The 18,812-nt window shown below is 47.5% G+C and overlaps 1 protein-coding gene across 1 annotated transcript in view; it reads right to left on the reverse strand.

Annotated features, from left to right (window-relative positions):
- LOC111155859 (protein kinase C epsilon) overlaps positions 1–18,812 on the reverse strand; it is a 479,634-nt gene that overhangs the window by 291,469 nt on the left and 169,353 nt on the right. The window contains exon 2 of the mRNA XM_022516279.1: positions 9,876–9,939. Coding sequence (XP_022371987.1) covers positions 9,876–9,939 — 64 coding nt within the window. The remainder of the gene's footprint in view (positions 1–9,875; positions 9,940–18,812) is intronic.

Raw genomic sequence — 18,812 nt, forward strand, 5'->3', positions numbered from 1 at the left:
GGGGGATGGAAAAGGATTCAAAAGGACTGACTTTGAGACAGGACGTGGGAATGGGAGAAGTCAGTAGAGTTCCCTCTGAATTTTCAGCGAAATAGAAACCCGTGCTTTCTCCGCATGATTCAGACCTCACAGTTCTCGTAGTGTCTTTTCAGAGTGACTTCTCAGAGTGACGTCCAAGGACCCGCAGCACAGGCAACGCCCCCGGGGGGCTGCTGAGAAACGCAGCATCGCAGACCCTACCTGAGGCCCACCGAGTCAGGGTCCGCATTTTCTCAGGATCCAGGGTGACTCAACAGTCTTAATCTCCAGAAGCCCCATTTTCTCAAATGTAACATGGGGATGATAAAACCGACCTGACAGATCCATTTAGACTCAAATAAAATGCTCTCTATACGGAGACTTGGCTTAAAATTATGTGCTCTCCCATGTGCCCCCTTTCCGGTACTTAGCTGTATGTAAATTCTTGGCTTTGACTCAAACCACAGAATGAGAAGGTGTCCTAAGTCCTCACACCCTTCTCATATGGGGGCCCCTGAGGCCCAAGGAGAGCTGGTGCCTTCTTGCTGACATGCCCTAGCCTGGGAGCGCCTCGAGGGCAGGGCCTTGGTCGTTCTCCTCTTTTGATTTTCTAGATTTCAGCATGGTACATGGCACACGGCACACAACAGGCTCTTGGTATAAGTCTGTTTGGCCACTTGGTGAACTAAGTAATTAAGTAAATATGCAGCAGGAACTCAAATGCAGGTGTCTCTGAAACCTAGTCCCGATAACACCTAGACATACTTAGAAGGGAACTCAGCTTCCTCTGAGTTCACCCTTTCTGACCCTTTCAGAAGAGTTCACACCTGGCTAATCATAGAGGCCGCAGGTTCCTGCTGCAGAGAACATCTGCGTTGGAACTAAACCTGGCCATTACTTTCAATGTCAGGAAACAGGCAAAGTGGAGGGCCTGGAGAGTGGGAATAACCCACTGACAGCCAGCTAGGCCTACTTGGCTGGGCAGGAGGCACCCCATCTGGTGAAGCCATTTGGTCAGTGGATATGACCAAGCTTAGGACAAGTAGCAGCTAACCCTAAATGCTGCAGAGTGCTGTGGGGGATTAGAGAAGGGGTCACTGTGGGACTGCACACCCAGACAGGGGTGGGCATCTCAGCAGAAGCAAGGCTAAGCATCCAGAGGCAAGGGGCTCCAAGGAATGAATGTCTGCACACATCATTCATTCATTCCCCACTCTGAGGGAGTTCAGCTACCTGGCCCACCTGCTTCACCATGGTGGGGGCACTCAGTCCTGGATGACAGGCATAGTCTGGGGGAATCCGTACATATCCAACATTGCAGCATATCCCATTTTAATTCAGAGGTGTCTATGGAGCCATGCAGAGCATGAAGTAGGACATTACTCTTCATGTCCCTGTCCTAAACATGTTATTCTGTGGATATGACAGGTCATTCCTCTCTGTAAGGTCTTCTGGAGCCTGTCATAGCCTCCAGCCATGGGCAAGTCACTGTCTCTGTGTGTATGGCAATGGTCGTATTTCCACCTAATTTTTTTTTTTTTTAATTTCTAAGTAAATGTCTTAATAGTTAATAAGCATACAGGGGAAAGAAAAACAAGATTACAGGCATTGACAGGAAAGTTTCCCTCCTTTCTGAATTCACCCTTTCCCTCCCCCAGAGACTGTACAGAGACAGCCAATGCATGCACAAGCCTATCCACTAGCATGTAAGGCCTGTAAGGCTTTGTATTATTCATATTGTTCACCTCTGTGCCCCAGCACTGAAAAGAGTAACTGGTATAGGTGCCCAATAACTATCCATCGAATGAATGAATGTATAAATCAAATGCATTCCTGCAAAGTTCCATTTTAAGTACATCAAGCCTTTGTCTGCCTTTATTTTATCTTCTGATTGGATGCATCTTTGGTGGACAGTGGCTCTGTTTCTTCCACTGAGGAAAACATGCCTTTCAGGTTTGCCACAATGAGCTGACAAGAGCCTGTGGACGTGTTGGTGGTTGTCATTTATTGACTGCCAACTCCAGGGAGAGCCCTCACATCGAAGGGAGTCTCCTCGGAGGTCCCACTGCACCCTGTTTGACCATCAGCTACTCAACAGCTAAAACACCTTGTGTGCCTACTGGTCTCTTGCCTGTCTCCTTCTGTGGGAGTACAGATACCTGAGAGCAAAGGCCAAGTTCATTAGCTCTACACCCAGGGTCTGCTACATCTTAGATAAACAAATACATGATGTTTCCAACCAATGCAGGAAACAGAGGATCGAGCAGAGAGAGAATAGGTGAGTCGGAGACAATGATTCTCATCTGTGTGTATGTAGACAAAGGCCCAGACGTTCACAGGCCTCCCCACAGCTCACGCCAAAGGGCTGTAACAAAGGAGGAAGATAAAAGACCCCCGTTAGCAGCTCCAATAAGATGATAAATTCAGCACTTCACTGTGAAAAACAAAGTTAGATAATAAGAAAAATCAATAAAACTGTCAGCAGTGGCCAATTTCAACTGGATAAAAGAATAAAGTAGTTGATCCTGAAAGACAACTCTCTAAATTAGGTTAGATGAATGGAAATACCCTTTTGTTTTAAGCCAAATCACGAGGACATCAACAACCGTAAATGATTAAATTATAGGCCACTTTGACCCAGTATGATCTGAGCTGCAAACATGAATTTCCCAAAACAATCTTCTTTATAAGACACAGAAATGATACATAGCAAGACAACGGAGACGGAATTAGAGGCCATGCCAGGAAAACACGGGGCTCACTCCTTGACTAAGGATCTATTATAAACCCGCCCTTCTACAAGCTGCTTTCTTCAACACGACTGTTCCTTCTTCAATTACTTCATTAGGACAACAGGCACAAAAGTCAATAGCAAATACACATCCATGCTCCATAATGGCACAGGCGAAGGAGGCTTTGGTAGTGATACTAAGAGCTCTGCTCTTTAAACACTCAGGATTCAATTCTGTTTTTCATCTGCTAATGGTTGGCATTTGGTGTTGTTAACCGTGGATGACTCATTTCAGAGGAACTGCTGTGCATCTAGGGCCTATTTGGAAGGAAATGAGGATTTTTCTTGGCTTATTTCTCATCAAGCACTTTAGCACTCTCTCTCTGGGCCATTATAAATCCCTTGATGGGGACTCGGAGTTCACTACATTTTCCCCTTGGTCCTCTGCTGACTCGCCCTGTCTCAGCTGATACATATGGTCACTTCCAGTATTTCCGCCATCGGGACAGAAGATAGAGCCAAAAACCTGGAGACTAAGGGGACTGCTCCCTGGATCTGAGTATCAGGGGTGAGTAGTTGCGCTGGAGGTGGGATGTGGGGTATACACCGCAAAATCAATGTTTTTGAACGTCTAGATTTTATTTTCACTCTTGTCAAGCACCGAGGCTGTCTCTACTCCACATGCTACTAGAGAATCCACCATGCCCACATGTGTCTGGGGAGCCTATGGGGTGAGCTGGACCAGATCTCATTGCCTTAGGCACCTCACAGGAGGGTGACCTCTCAGCATCTTGGAGGTGGTGCCTGGCTTTGAAATTCCATGTTCAAGAAAGTAAGAGCTCTCTTTAGCTTCTCAAGCAATGCTGCTTACCAGAGACTGGGCAGAACTTACAAAGGGCAAGAGGGAGTGTCAGGGCTTGCTGTGGGCACACAAGCTAGACAGGCTGGGGAGGAAGAGGGTGCTGGAGGTGGCAGAGTGCTTATCATGGGGCTCCATGGGATTGCTGAGGGAGAAAAGAGAGAGGAGGCAAAAAAGACACAGGGGGATGACTGTACATGGACTTGACCTTCCCATCACCTAAGCCCCATGCTTACAGAATGTGCTCTACTCAACATCCCAGACTTGACCAAACTTGACCTGGAACATTCCTCCTCCTTGGGGTCCAAGGTGGGTGAGAGGCCTTGACCGTGAAGACATATCCAGAAAGAACTGCCTTCGACCTTCAAACACAGTTTAGTCACTGAAGGTATTTCATTTTCTTGTTTGCATGGCATAAAAATTTCTGTCTACAATACTGATAATTGTCTTTGTTCAGAAGCTCTTGGAGAATACAGTGTGTATCTATTTAATTTATGGTATCTATCCAGCCTTACCTAAAAAATAAGAGCTTACAAGCTGCCTTTGATAGTGATGACATGATCCCCCTCTGCTCAGAATGGCCTCCTCAATGGCAATCCAGGCTGCCTATCCTCATCTTTCCAGCCCAAGCTCTGCCTCTTCCTTGAGGCTGTCCTGGGTTATTCCAGCCCCAATATGGTCCCATTTGGAGAACTGCTGGTAACACCTAATTAAGCATTCAATGTGCTATTACCTTGCACTTTTCTCCAGTGTTTGGTCCTATAAGTGAGTCTCAGATTCCTAATTGAACTGTACACTCCCTTAAAGGCAAGGCCATGTGTACTTGTGAAGGTCACCTCTCATTTTCTGCTTGCCTCCCCACTTCCCCTTCCCTAACCCCAGGACGGCACCAAGCTGGGCACAGTTGTTAGTGTGCATTGGTGACTACTGTTTCCTTGAACAAATGGTTCTCTTTAACTACCTGGTAACTGAAGGCATTGGATTGAATAATGTAGACTTCTGAGGAACTGGAACATCAGCAGGGCACGGGCATCTGAGAGACTAGAACAGCCATCGGCTGAGGCAGTTTCCAGAAGTCCTCCCCTTTTATTTCAACACTGAGGGCAGCACTCCAATGCTTGCCATGGACACAGGGAAGAAAGATTACTAACTTGCTGGAGTTTGAATCAGGTCTAGTTGTAGACCAAGACTTAATTAGGGACCTGCCTGATACACAGCCTGAGAGGGAGCTGATAGCTCCTGAACTGGGACCAAGGGAGTTGTCATTTCTAAGAGAATGGAAAAGAAATGTGCTTATTTATGAAAGGGACCCTCTGGGTCACTTCTGGATTCAAAGCTAAGAACTTCCACATCACTATAAAAAAAGCTCCACATCACTGTAAAAAAAAAGGGGGGGGGCTATCTGAAGAAAAGAACTAAAATAAACAGGGAGGTAGGGAAGTTGCACTACTGGGGCCATGATTTAAACCAGGGCACTGGATCGTCCCCTGGGGGTCTAGACCCAAAAGGTAGGAAGTCAACCTTTTGACCTTGGGCACATCACTTGACCTCTCAATGTGACTATCTCCCACACACAGGTAATACTATCAGGCACTTGGTCCACCCATGTTACCATTTCAGAGCAAACCCAAGCAAGTTTGATCGTGTTTGTCTGCCTGCCTACGCAACTTGAAAAAAAGTCCAGAAAAAAAGCTGCAAAGATGAGTTAAATTTCTAAACTACCCCTTCAGAAAGGAAAAGGGATTTGAACAATTCAAACCTGAAGAGGAGAGATCTAGTAACTGTCTTCAAGTATATGAAGGGCTTTGAGCCAAGGTCCAGTGAGAGTGTGGGCCCCACATGCTCTCAGTCTGCACCAAGCAGAGAGAGCAGACCCAGGCTCCCACAAAGAGAAGTTTCTGGCATTAAGGGCCACAGGATACAAACAAGATAGAGACTGTCCTTCTAGAAAACAGTTCACTGGGGGAAGCGTGGGGAAGAAAGAGAAAGAAAGTGGGGCCAAACTATGGCAAGGTGTGAACTCTGTAGAAAGCAATCTTATAGCCCAGCCAGATAGAGATATTATTCTATAAACTGCCTCTCTGTCACCTTGCTCTGTCCTTCCATCATTTTTAATATGCCTCAGAGTCAGAAACTTGACCTCAAACTGCTTCCCGGAAAGCCTTGCCTGCTGTTTCTTTGCCGGCAGCCCTCAGGTCTCCAGGCCATAGGAGAGCCACTGAGCAACACCTGTATTCAAGGGCACTGTTCTTTTTAGCAATCTGACCACGCACGGTCCCTACCAGAGATGCGATCGTGATCCTGACCTGGTGAGAAATCTGAACCTCTGAACTAGCAAGCGTTAGAGCTGGGACTGAAGGCCAGGACTGCAGGACTCCTAGGACTGTGCTCTTCCTGCCCTATCTGCCCGGGGCGGGGGGCCCAGGTAGGAGACTGAGGGGTGCAGTGTCCACAGCATGTGGCTGCAGAAAGAAGCACGTGGCTTCTGTTTGTCGTCTGCTTCTGCAACCACTCCGAACCCTGAGCCCCAATTTAACTGCCTTATTTGTGATCTGTGTTGCAAAACATCCTTCAAACTACTTTGCACCTTCTGCATTTTATTGGAAACACGGTTTGGCCCTCCAAACATTATCAGTGAGACCCACTCCGGTTCTCTCTGTTGCGCTTCAGACTCTGAAAAACTCTCCTGGGTGAACACTTAATCAGGATGGAAGGCAGGAAAAGAGCTTAGAAATCCCTGGGTCAGACCCTGACGGCCCCTCCTCTGGGAGCCTCCAAATAATGGTGCCTTGTCATGTTATTAAAAAAGAATAAAAATAATGTTCAAATTGCATCAAAACAAAGGAAGGAATGTTAACTAATGTGCGCTGCAGGAAACAACAGCTGACACGCTTGAGAACTACATTGCTGTTTATGCCTCCGTCACCTGGGCAAATTATGCTCTGACTTAAGTATCTGGTGAGCCTGGAGCGCCACGTTTACCAGGAAACCGCATGGCTATTGCTTATGATAAAAGCAAACACTAAGAGGCACCCAAGACTGGAGGATCACGCTCCAGCATTCCAGGAAGGTTTGCTATTTGAGATAATGTAGGTAAGGCACCTGGTGTAGTACCTGTCAGAAAGAGCCCTTTTCTTTCCACCCCTTCTACCTGCTAGAGACATTAGCCAGCCTTCAGCCTTGAGCTCTGATTGCTATTCAGATTAGACCAGAGATCAAAACTGCATGACCGGAAATGGCCTTAGCTGTCATCGAGCCTGACCCCTTACATCTGGGGTTGGGTTGCCTGGTTTAGCAAAAGCACACAGCAGTCAAATCCCATTATGGTGAGCTGCACAGGACAAGCGAGCAGTGGAATTTTATTAGACAGCTAGAAATCACATTAGCCCCAGCTCTAGCAGACACAAATGTCCAAGGCGTTCCACAGTGTGTTAGCAAGAAAAAGAAACCTTTGGCCCATCTTGGAACTGGATCTTCAGCTCACACCTTTCTCTGGGCTCTTCATTGTTTGCCTGTGTTTCTAAGTGTGTGTGATTTCTATGATATGTGTCTTTTCTTCCATTGATGGGACCAGAGCATTTGAGACAGGGGAGCTGCAGGGATGCGTGACAGCAGAATGACAGAGTGAACGGATCAGCCTGCCTCACTCCCACTCTCTTCACACCCTTTTGCAGAATACAGAGTTAAGTATTTTCACTAAAGAAAGGGACTTAGGTAAGAATCCACAGTCCACAGTCTAGCTTGGACAATTGGGTTTTGCACTGGATCCTTCCCATGCAGTCCAGGTAACAAATATTGTGTTCACTCACCCTCGGCTCCTCTCCTCTCCTCCCAACCCTTCCAAAAACCCCTGGATCAGGAGCCCTCAAAATCTGATCAGCAGGACGGGGCAAACCGATGTACAGAACGCAAACAGAAACCAGTAAGATCAGCTCCTTCGAAAAGGTTGCTGCAAGTTCTTCCCACCATCCAGAGAAAGAATCCCAAATCCAGGAAGAGTAAGAAAGAAAGGGCAAAAAAGTTCTCCTTTTCTTCAGAGCAACACATGCTAGAACTTTCCAGAGTCTGGCGTGTGTCAGCATTTCTGAAGTAAACTCTATTTTCTCTAGATGAAAGAGATTAAAAAAAAAAAAGACACTAAGAATTCAGCCCAGTGACAATTGCTTTGGCCATTCACATGCAATAAGCCATAGAAGCAAAGAGGAAAAAAATCAATTGCTTCTGATTTATTTATTCACTCATTCGTCCACATCCTTTCTCTCTAATGTAAAAAAGGATGTCCGCTGTAATTTCCCAGGTTGTTAATCTTTTCAAAGAAAAAAAATAATTAAAGCCTCCTATTGGTTGCCCAGCATCTTGGCACAGGAAATGCATATTTAATTAATTATTCTGTTGCATATAGATTATGTAAGGAAAAAGGGGGACTGATTCCACTCATTGAATGTTTCACCAATATCTATAATCAGGAGGCTGCTGTAATACTTTCAAGTCTGGTGAATTTGGGATCGCACACTTTGTTAAAAGCAATGCAAGGTTTCACCTTAATGGCTGCTTTATTTCTTAATCAGGGTGGTGGGTACACTGGTGCTCATTTTATTTTCCTTTAGGCCCTTTGGCACATCTTAAATATTTCATACTAAATATTGCTAAATCCCCGAATCTTCTACAACAGATTCTATTCTGGGCTGTTCAGAGCTGAGGGTAGAGAAAGAAAGCTGGAAACGTCAAAACGTAATTGCGATAAAGAGAAGAAAATGTACAAGACCAATTTTGGAAGGATGTTTAAAGTTTTAAACCTATGCCAAATAATTGAGATCTATTCAAAGAGAACTGGATTCTATTATAAGCCCCATATACACACAATTATTGAATTATTCTGAACACCTGTTGAAATTGAATTGTGTGATGTATTAGCCAAATGAAAATCATCAGGCACCCAGTTAAGCACACGGTTTGACCCACTCCTCTGATATGTAGACATAATCTCTCCTCCCGTTACTGAAATGTAGACTAGAGTTTCATCCCTAACCCTGGGGAACCATGTGGTGTTGTGACTCTGTCCTTGTGATCTCCAGCATTTAGAAGAGATGAGGGAATGGGGCGCCTGTGTGGCTCAGTGGGTTAAATGCTCTGCCTTCAGCTCGGGTCATGATCCCGGGGTCCTGGGATCGAGCCACACATCAGGCTCCCTGCTCAGCGGGGAGCCTACTTCCCCCTCTCACTCTGCCTGCCTCTCTGCCTACTTGTGATCTCTGTATGTCAAATAAATAAATAAAAATCTTTAAAAAAAAAAAAAAGAAGAAGAAGAAGAAGAGATGAGGGAAAAGGCCCTAGTCTTCCAACCAGGAGCTAAGGGAGCTGACTGTCTTTCCCTAAAGACTGCCACAGCCCCTAACTCCCATTTTTTCTCATTGCCAAGAGGAACCAGCCTTGGTCTTCCCATCTTTCTGCCATGACATTAAAGCCAATTGTCCTGTCCTCCTGCATACAGAGAAAGATGGTCCCCACTAAATCTCCATCCTAATTCCCAGCCTCCCTAGAGCCCACATCTGCCACCATCTCCCTGTTCTGTGTGGACAAGGTTTTACTGTCCAGAATCCCTTCCCCTTCTGACTGCTCAGTCCTCTCAGTCCTCACTGCCCGTAAAGCCTTTGAAGATGTTAAGTGCACCAAGACAGGATCGAGAGAAGAGGATGCAAGGAGAAGAAAGAAGGAAAATCTGACCAGTGGACAACATCTACACCCTGTCTCATTGGCCAGTGGGGAGCAGACATTCCCTCACCCCATTATTTCTCTCTAAAAGCAGGGCTTTTGCCTGCGTGGGAAACTGTAAAAAGAAGTAACACTTCTATAAAAGCTCAAAAAAATAAGATTCTGAAATTGGACACCTTATTTGTTTCATTTCTGAATACCGTTAGACCAACTGGTTTTACTTCCTTCCCATGACACTCACACACACCCCACGCGAGCCTCCGGGGAGAGGCTGCCGCTCCACCCAAGCCTGCCTTGTACACTATCATGCAAGAATGCCTGCTTTATTGGCCTCACTTGATAAGTCAAGAATCTTCCCTCTGCTCCACTGAAGTTAACAGATGGCTGGTCCCTTTTGGTACACAGGCGTAAGCATCTTCAAAATAACCTTTTCCTTTTAAGTTTGCCAATTAATTAAATGTCGCTGTAATACATCCCAGCCAAGGAGGGAAGGGAGACACCCGAAGACAAAGGGTCAATGGAAGAGAACAACGAGGAGAGGTCACATTCTCCTACCTTCACCCGACGACCCCGACAGATCAATGATCACATACACTCTTCCTTCTGGCTCCAGATCAATCTGCAATTAAGAAAATGACAGTGGCTCGGTTAGTGCATTGTGGGGGCAGCCAAAGAGTTCCATGCCTTTTCTACCCCAAATGGCTAGCCCCTAGAGTCACGGCTCGATTCAGTTCATCCCCCTGTAGTGTGTCTAGTGCCCGGCGGGGACCAGGAATGCAGGTGAATGGGCATTTATGGAATGTCTGCTATATTCTGGAAGCAGCACAAGGAGGTCTCATACAGACCCAATAGGTAGTGTCATCCCAGTGGTTCTCAACAGCGAGGGAAACCTGGCACAGGAGACACTTGACACATGGACATGTGGACAATGGGAATCTATGGCAACCTTTCTGGGACACAAAACCATCTAGAGGTGTTTTCGACTGTCATGACTGGAAAGGGAAGGCTGCCATTGGCATCCATGGGTGGAAGCTAGGGATTCTGCTAAGTACCCTACAGCAGACAAGATGGTCCCCACAATGAAGCATTCATTACCCAGCCCCAGAATGCCAACAGTGTCAATGTTGAGAAACCCCGGGTTATGCCATTTTCCTGATAAGGAAACAGAGAAACTTTGAAACAGACCTCAAAGTTTTAGGGTAAGTGGCAATGCTGAGATTCAATGATAAGACTGTCTAAAGAAACCCACGCTCCTTAGACTACACAAACTGCTCACAGAGAGGAAAGAAAAGGGGAGGAAAGAAAAGCATGCGATGCTATTCACACTCTGAAGGTGTCTACAGTCTCATGGGGGAGTTAAAAACCAGAGAACAGGGACGCTGGGGTGGCGCAGTTGGTTAAGCCGCTGCCTTCAGCTCGCGCCATGATCCCAGGGTCCTCAGGCTCCTTGCTCTGCAGGGAGCCTGCCTCTCTCGGGCCTCTGCCTGCCACTCTGCCTGCTTCTGTGTGCGCACGCTCTCTCATTCTCTCTCTGACAAATAAATAAATAAATAAATAAATAAATAAATAAAATCAATCTTAAAAAAAAAATAAAAAAGAGAACAATGCTGACCCCAGCTTAATGAGGAACAAGAGAGGATCGCAGATCAAGTATCCAGCGAGTCTGAAATCAGTGTAGAAGAGCGGCTTCGGAAGACTTCATGAAGACAAGAAAAGGGAGTCACTCAAGGTGGAAGAAATCGCATAAGCCAAGGCTGGGAACGTACACAGTGCTCGCAGGACCCTGAGGGGCATCCATACTCGGGTTGTGTGCTGGCACATTTTGCAAACCCCAGATCCTACCAGGGTTGCAAAGAGTGAGCCAACACCACTAAATTCTTACCATCAACCTTCTCCGTCCACCCTCACCTGCTGCCAGCCTGCCTCCAAATCCAACTAGCTACTTCTGTACAGAACCAGGCTGATCAGAAAAGTCAGAATGGCTGGGCCTCTTAGAGCTGACATCTTTGGTGAGGTCGGAACTCTCCTTCCAGAAACTGTGTGCTCCCTGAGAGAGTAGTATCTCCGGAAACCCTAGATCACCAAGTACCCCGGGCTAGCCTATCCTCGCCTCCACGCTTCCATCTGTCTATGCAGAGCTGTAATTGACTCATACGTGCCAGGCTTGTCTCCCCGGCAAGCTGTGGATTTCTTGGGGGCAGGAACCACCACCCCTCCTTATCGTTTTCATTGTCCCCAGCAAAGAGCAGGCACACATTCAGCAAGCACTACCGAGAAAGGGTCAGTCTGAATACCTCCTTCTCATTCAAGGTTGAGGTCAAGGATCATCTCCTCTCTGAAGCTGTTTTAGATACTCACAGTCAGAATTAATTATCCCTTTCCTTGTGCTCCTACGATACACGTGCCTAGCTGAACCCTGGCTCCTAATACACGAGGGTACATTGTCCATATGTCGGTCTCCTCTGAGAGGCAGAGACGATGAGAATCACATTTGTATACCTAGTGCTCACCTCACTCTCTATTAGGAGACACCCAACAAACCTTTGGGGAAGGGAAGAGACTTATGTTCAGAACTCTGAGAGCCTACTCTGGGGTCATTTGCCCCTCCAAAGCCCCATCCCCAGGAAGTCAGGCAGGCTTGTGATCTGTACTAACATGACAGTCAAACGACATGGGAGGGGAACAAGGCGTAGCTCTCTCAGGATCATGACATACTCCCTGTGAGGTAAAAACTCCCTTGGGACTGATATTCTCCAGGTCCTTCCCGCCATCTCATGCCACTCACAGTCCAGGTTCCCTGAGATATTCACGAGCCCCACTTTATTTCCAGACCTGGTCTTTAGTGATTGAGAGTGTGTAAGATTTCTCTTAAAATTTTAGTTCTGTCAATAGAGGTCTTCAGCGCCTCACAGAGAGCCCCCCAGTGATATTGCAGGTGGTCCGTCAGGGCAGGGAGTGAGGGAAATCAGAGTTCTTTGGGGGAGGGGGTGGGGGAGAGGGAAAGAGGGAGAGAGAGAGAGAGAGAGAGAGAGACTCTTTTTTTTTTTTTTTTTTTTTTTTTTTTGAGAAAGAGAGCATATGTGGGCACAGGGGAGGGGAGTCAAGGGACAGAGGAAGAGGGAGAGACAGAATCCTAAGCAGGCTCCACGCCCAGTATGGAGCCCCACACGGGGATTGATCGCAGGACCCTGAGATCATGACCTGAGTGGAAATCAAGAGTCAGCTGCTTAACCGACTGAGCCACCCGAGAGGAGCCCCTGCAGAGAGTTCTCAGCTTGCCCCCCCAGGGGCCACTCACCTTAGTGGGGACCCAATAGGAACCCAATAGCAAGCTGGTAATGATACCGCGCAATGACTTTCCACATCTCCCCATCCCTTCCACCCCAAGAATCTACGATTTTAAGTTTCTGTCTAAAGAAAATGTTCTCCGGCACCCTCACCGCTAGGAACCCCCACCCCCTCCCACTGCCACAAGCATAACCCAGCCCCCGCACTAAATTACAGACAGGAAAACCAACAGTCAGCTCCACTGAACAGAGCCAATCCTGTCCCTGCCACAAATATCAGGGGTCCTCTTGTCCGAGAGCATGGAATTTAAATAATGTATGCCTTTTAGAGATTAGATCGTCTCTATTAAACCCTGCCGGCTAAATGAAACAATTTCTCATATCCTCCAACTCAGAGATTTCCCACGACTGTGGGCTTCATTGGCAAAGTACAATGCTATCTGTGAAAAGCGGGGAGGCGGAGAGCAAAGGAATGAGACGGGCTGGGAGGCCTTTCTGAAGGCCAGCCTCTCTTTGCAAAAGGGGAGTGAGAACTTGTGGCAAGGGGGGAACAGGTCATTGATGATAAAATGTATTAGGATATTAACGTTCAAGATAGCCATCAGAAACCATTTTAGCACCCACTGCTGTCTCCATGCCGATGAACTGCATTTCCAAACAGAGAAATAGAAATTAAGCTTTTAAACCTGCCAAAAGCAACAAAGAGCTTTGCAGCCTGGGCAGATGGCCACAGAGGGCTGGCGGAGCCCCAGCCGGCCCAGTGAGGAAGTGCTGAGAATCCATGTAGGGAGGTCAGACTTCAACGCAGATGACTGGAGGCTTATCAGGTACAAAGCGTGGTGGAGGGGGGGTGCAACTTCACGGTCAAATTAATCAAACCTCAAATTCGGCTCACAGTGACCTGGCCTGGATAAGGAAGCAATGTAGGTGCCCAGGCCTGCACAACCTTCCATTGCCATCAGCAGCAGGCGGCTGGCACTACATAAAAGCAGGCCTCCTCCCTGCCCGCCATTCCCAGGGTTGGGTCTGAGCTCTTTCTCCTGCGCTCAGGGTCCCTCCAAATTATCCCAGATGCGACCCTATTTACCAAATCTCCTTGAAACGCCTACCTTTACTTGATGAGTCTTCCCAACTACTATCTCTATTATCTCTCTGTGTTCTTTAGCGCTTTAGTGTCTTTGGCTACCCCCTCCAGCGGAGGCCAGGAGCAATGCAGTAGAACAATGGGGAAGACAAACAGCCTTCAGAGTCAGACCAGTGCTGAATCCCAGCTCTGGCAATCATTTACCTTCCCTGAGCTGTGTGTGGCCTCAGTCTCATCATCTGTGAAATGGGTTGTTGTAAAAATTCTATGAGACTCCCACGCAGAGCACTTGGGCCTCAGGAGATACTCGGTATGTGGTGGTAATGGGTAAACTTCCTGGCTCTGTGGCCTAAAGCAAGCGACCACCTTCTCTGAGCCTCAGAATGCTTCTCCGTGAAATGGAGCTAATAACAGGTCCTGTGACGTTTGGGCTGTGGTGATGTTTAAGTGAGATAATCTATGTCAAGTGCTCAGCATGATGCCGGGCACAAAATCTTTCATTAACTTCTGGTGCCATTGTTTTTAAAAAGCCAAGTCTTCAAATGTGCTACTTAGTCTCATGTTCCTTCCACTCTGTCAAGCTTTTCCCCAACAAAAAAAAAGATATTTTCTATCCCTGAACTGATATTATTCCACGTTATTCCAGGACAACTTTACAGAGTTGTGAATATCAAATAAAGCACTGCGGTGAGGGTTTCATGCCCAGCCCATGGGGAAGCCAGGGGCAAAACAGGCGATGGCCCTTGTCATCAGAGGGTCATGAGGTACTCCTGAGGGGAAGAGAAGCAGAGGGTGGCCGCTGAGTGTCTGAGCCCCTTCTACACCTCAGGCTCTGGTCGCAGTGTTTAGTCTGCACTAACTCATTTCATCTCCTGTTGAGGCCAGCAGTGCTCCCTACTTTTCAGATGGAAAAACTGGAGCTCCAAGAACTTTAAGCCAGATTCCCACTCAGGGCTCCCTGGGTCACACGGGACAGAGGAGTCTGTCAGAGCTCTGGTCTCTCAAGCCCTCACCAGCTTGGGAAGCCTTCTAGGACAATCCAGTGCCAGCATCTCTGGCTCTCTGCGTGTTCCCGCTGCCTCTCAGTCAACAGTTCTCCCCCACACCTCACCTGTCCAGTGGGAAATCCCAGTGATACTGCGCCACCGGGATACTCAGATATCTGCTCTCCTGTGTTTCAGGGGTGATCAAGCTCGAGGCAAAGGAGGTTAAGAAACTCACAGCCAAGCTTCCTTCCAACCATAGGCTCAACTTCCACCAGAGACCTCTAGGTAAACCTTCCCTTGGAAGAGCCCGCAAAGGTCACACATGCCCAATTTGAGTTTCGCTTCCTTTCCCCTCTGTTGTCAGGCGCCCAGGGGTTGGAGAGAAGCTAGAGGTATGGAGTGGGTCAGAGGATAAATCCAGAAAGGATGAGGTCGGAGAAAGGCTTGCACTGCCTGTCTTGCACCAATTAAGCCCTAGATAATTGACTGGAGCAGGGGAGGGGAGTGAGGAAGGAGGAGGTAGAGGGGGAGGCATCAGGAGAGAAACTCCACTTCTCAAGTCCTCCACACCCCTTTTTGCTAGCCATCGTCCCCTGGAGGAACCACAGTCACACTGCAGTCCCCAGAGGCGCCTGGCATGGAAAAAGGCTCACCAGACAGAGCAAGAGAACTTCACGCAGCAGACAGCCTCCCCACCCCTGCTTTGGAAGACCCAGAACGATGAGGCACGGTGCTGGCCAAGTCTCGGGTGCTGATTCTGAAGCTAGCAGCTGATTAAAACTTCATTTGAGGAGGAGTTTGCTACTAGCCCTGTTGGTAGGGTGCACAGTTTGAAAGCAGAGGGTCCCCAGGTAGTTAAATATTTCAAGTTGTCCCATAGCACTTGCTTTCACAAAGTAAGGAGAGAAGAGGATTGCCTCTCTCTCACCTTCCGCGGCCGGCAGTGCAAAGACAGGACGCAGGCTCTAGAGTACATCCCTGCGGGGCACAATCCTGCCTGACCGGCACCCGGGAGGGATTTAATACAAATTGTACATGTTGGCTCAAAGGATGAATGGCCCGACTTTCAACTGAGTCCGCACAACTGAATTATGGAGATGATTCACTTGGGAAGCCAGCAACCTGTACACAACTGTTCTAGCAGCTTCATTCAGAACGGCTACATGTTGGCAACAACCCAAGTGCCTCACAATAGGTAAAGGAAAAAGCAAACGTTGCTGCCGGCCTGTGACAGAATTGTGCTCGGCCATAAAGAATGAACCACTGATACCTGCAGCAAGACGGATGCTATGAGAAAGGAGCCAAACGTTAACAGTCTATAAGGTGTGATTCCACTTCTGTGATGTTCTAGAACAGGCAAAACCAATCCAGAGTGACAAAGAGCATATTCGAGATCTCCTGGGGCTGAAGGTAGGAGGTAAACGCAAAGAGGCAAGGAGGACGGCTTTTGGCCTAGGGGAGCTTTCCTGTGTCTTCACCGAGGTGGTTTCAAACAGAACCTTTGTCAAACTCTGTCAAGCCCAAACACTTCAAATGAATGCACTTTATTGTATGTAAATTATACCTCAATGAAGTAGTTTTTTAAAAGGGAAAAAAGAAGCCATCATTTCATTTCACAGAAGGATTCCTCTACAAGTTTCCTTTAATAACAAATCATCTTCCCACCCTCGGGGCATTTAAAATTTCATATTCCAGTTTTAAAAATAAAAAGGTTCATTCAGAGTTTTTCGAGTACATCTGTCACACAACATAATGTACACCTACCTGTGTAGGCACACACATTCACACATCCACCCACGTGTGCAAAACACACTCACAGGCACAGCCACCTTCTTCTGTCTTCTGTGATCAAAATACAATAATAGCAAGAAAAACACATCCAAAATGTAGGGTTAAGAGCCTGCTGGCTTCTTTAAATCTGTCTGCGTGTGCGTGTATCTCAAGATAATTAGACCAAATGCTCTAGAGGACCTTTTAGTGACCTTCAGGACCTAAATATCCACAGAGAGGGAGCTGCTTAAGTAAATTATGGTACATCGTGTAATACATCGCTAGGCAAGCCCTAAAAAAAGAATGGAAAGATCGAAATGTACTGACTGATAGGAAGTGATCTCTGGGATATATTAAGTGGGGGGGGTGGGGGAAGCAAGGTGCGATGTGTTTGTTACTCGAGGCTCCTGCGTGAATACATCCCTACCCCCCCACTCACACTCTCACACTCGTTCCACACAGACGATCTCCAAAAGAAGTCTTTTTTTTTTTTTAAGATTTTATTTATTTATCTGATAGAGATCACAAGTAGGCAGAGAGGCAGGCAGAGAGAGAGAGGAGGAAGCAGGCTCCCCGCTGAGCAGAGAGCCCAATGCGGGGCTCGATCCCAGGACCCTGGGATCATGACCTGAGCCGAAGGCAGAGGCTTTAACTCATTAAGCCACCCAGGCGCCCAAGAAGAAGTCTTAATCAACAGGAAACAGGGGTTGCCTCCAGACATGGAAACGACAGGATCAGGGGACCAGAAAATGGGAAAAAGGCTGATTCTTCACTTAAGCTCTTTGAACCCTCTGATTTTTTAAAATCATGTTCTTGGGTTATCTTACTACAAAATTGAAGTCGATACCTTTTTCTCCAGTTATTTCTAACCTCCAATCCCCCCGAGGGCAGCTTGCTTCGGTTACCAGATGCATCTTAAAGAAACACCCCTCAAAACTGGCTAACAGATTGCTCTCCCATCCCCTGTGGCCAGGTTGTGGGGCCCAACCGAGCAGCGGCCATCATCTCCACGTGAAAGAAAGTACTATTGACTGGACTAGAGGCCTATGTTACAGATTCCAGCCCCCAAGGCCACAAATGGAGTAAACTCAAGTTAGTACCTGCTTCCTCTTTTTATTTTATTTTACTTATTTATTTGAAGGGGGGGCAGGGGGAGGGGCAGAGGGAGAGGGAGGGACAAGCAGACTCCCTGCAGGACCTTAAGATTATGACCTGAGCTGAAGGCAGATGCTTAACTGACTGAGACACCCAGGGCAACCCCCCCCGCTTCCTCTTTTCAGCAGGCTCAGAAACAGACCCAGAGAGCTGGCTCCCTCTGAAGACAGAGGTGGCTGAAAACAAACACGTCTGTGTGTCCACAAAGGCTCTCCGGCACTGAGAAAATATCCAAAGGTACCAAACCTAGTATCAGAAGTATGGAATGGTTTACGAAGCTTCATGCAGGAACAGTACAGATTTCCCAGCTTTCCTTCAGGGAAACGGCACCGCATGACTCTCATCCCAAGAGGAGATGAAGCGTGCAAGCAGCAGGAAGCGCAGGCACCTACCCGCAGTGCTCTGAAGCGAAAACTATCCCACCACCAGTCCGCATTCCGCATTTTGCATTTGGCTTTGCAATGCTCTCTCTCTCTGGGTGTATTCGTACGTGTGTGTTGTAGTCTACATTTCCTATTTGTTACACTAACCCAGTACATTATAGGGATTAAGGGAAAGGGCTCTAACGTTGGCCCCCCCAGGTTCAAATCCCGGCTTGGCCTGTTATAAGTTGCGTGGCCCTTGCTTCACTTTCCTCATCTATAAATTGAGAACCTCGGTGGCACCTGATCATGGGGTGGGGAGAATCAAATGACATGGTGTAGCACTTGGAACTGTGCCTGGCACACAGCTAGCAGCCTATAAACGTAAGGTGTTGGGCCAGTATTATTACTTCCTGCCCAGACTGCGAGCCAAGTGCTCCATGGGGGGCTTCGTCAAGTACTTACTCCAGGGCTAGAGGCAAGGAGGGAATCACTAGAGGCTCCAAGTGAAACTGAATGGATCCATGCAGAACAAAGACAAGCTAAGGAACCCAGGATAGGGCAACAAGAAAATCATCTTCGAACTTCTCTGACTCTTTAACATGATAACCCAGCAGAACCTTTGACCGGTGGATGTTCAGTTCTTGACTCCCTTCAAAATCCTAGACGTAGGGACACCTGGGTGGCTCAGTTGGTTAAGCAGCTGCCTTCGGCTCAGGTCATGATCCCGGTGTCCTGGGATCGAATCCCACATCGGGCTCCTTGCTCATCAGGGAGCCTGCTTCTCCCTCTGCCTCTGCCTGCCATTCTGTCTGCCTGTGCTTGCTCTCTCTCCCTCTCTCTCTCTC

This window comes from Enhydra lutris, unplaced genomic scaffold (assembly GCF_002288905.1).
Source record: "Enhydra lutris kenyoni isolate GAN:26980312 unplaced genomic scaffold, ASM228890v2 scaffoldscaffold44, whole genome shotgun sequence".
Lineage (NCBI taxonomy): Eukaryota > Metazoa > Chordata > Mammalia > Carnivora > Mustelidae > Enhydra > Enhydra lutris.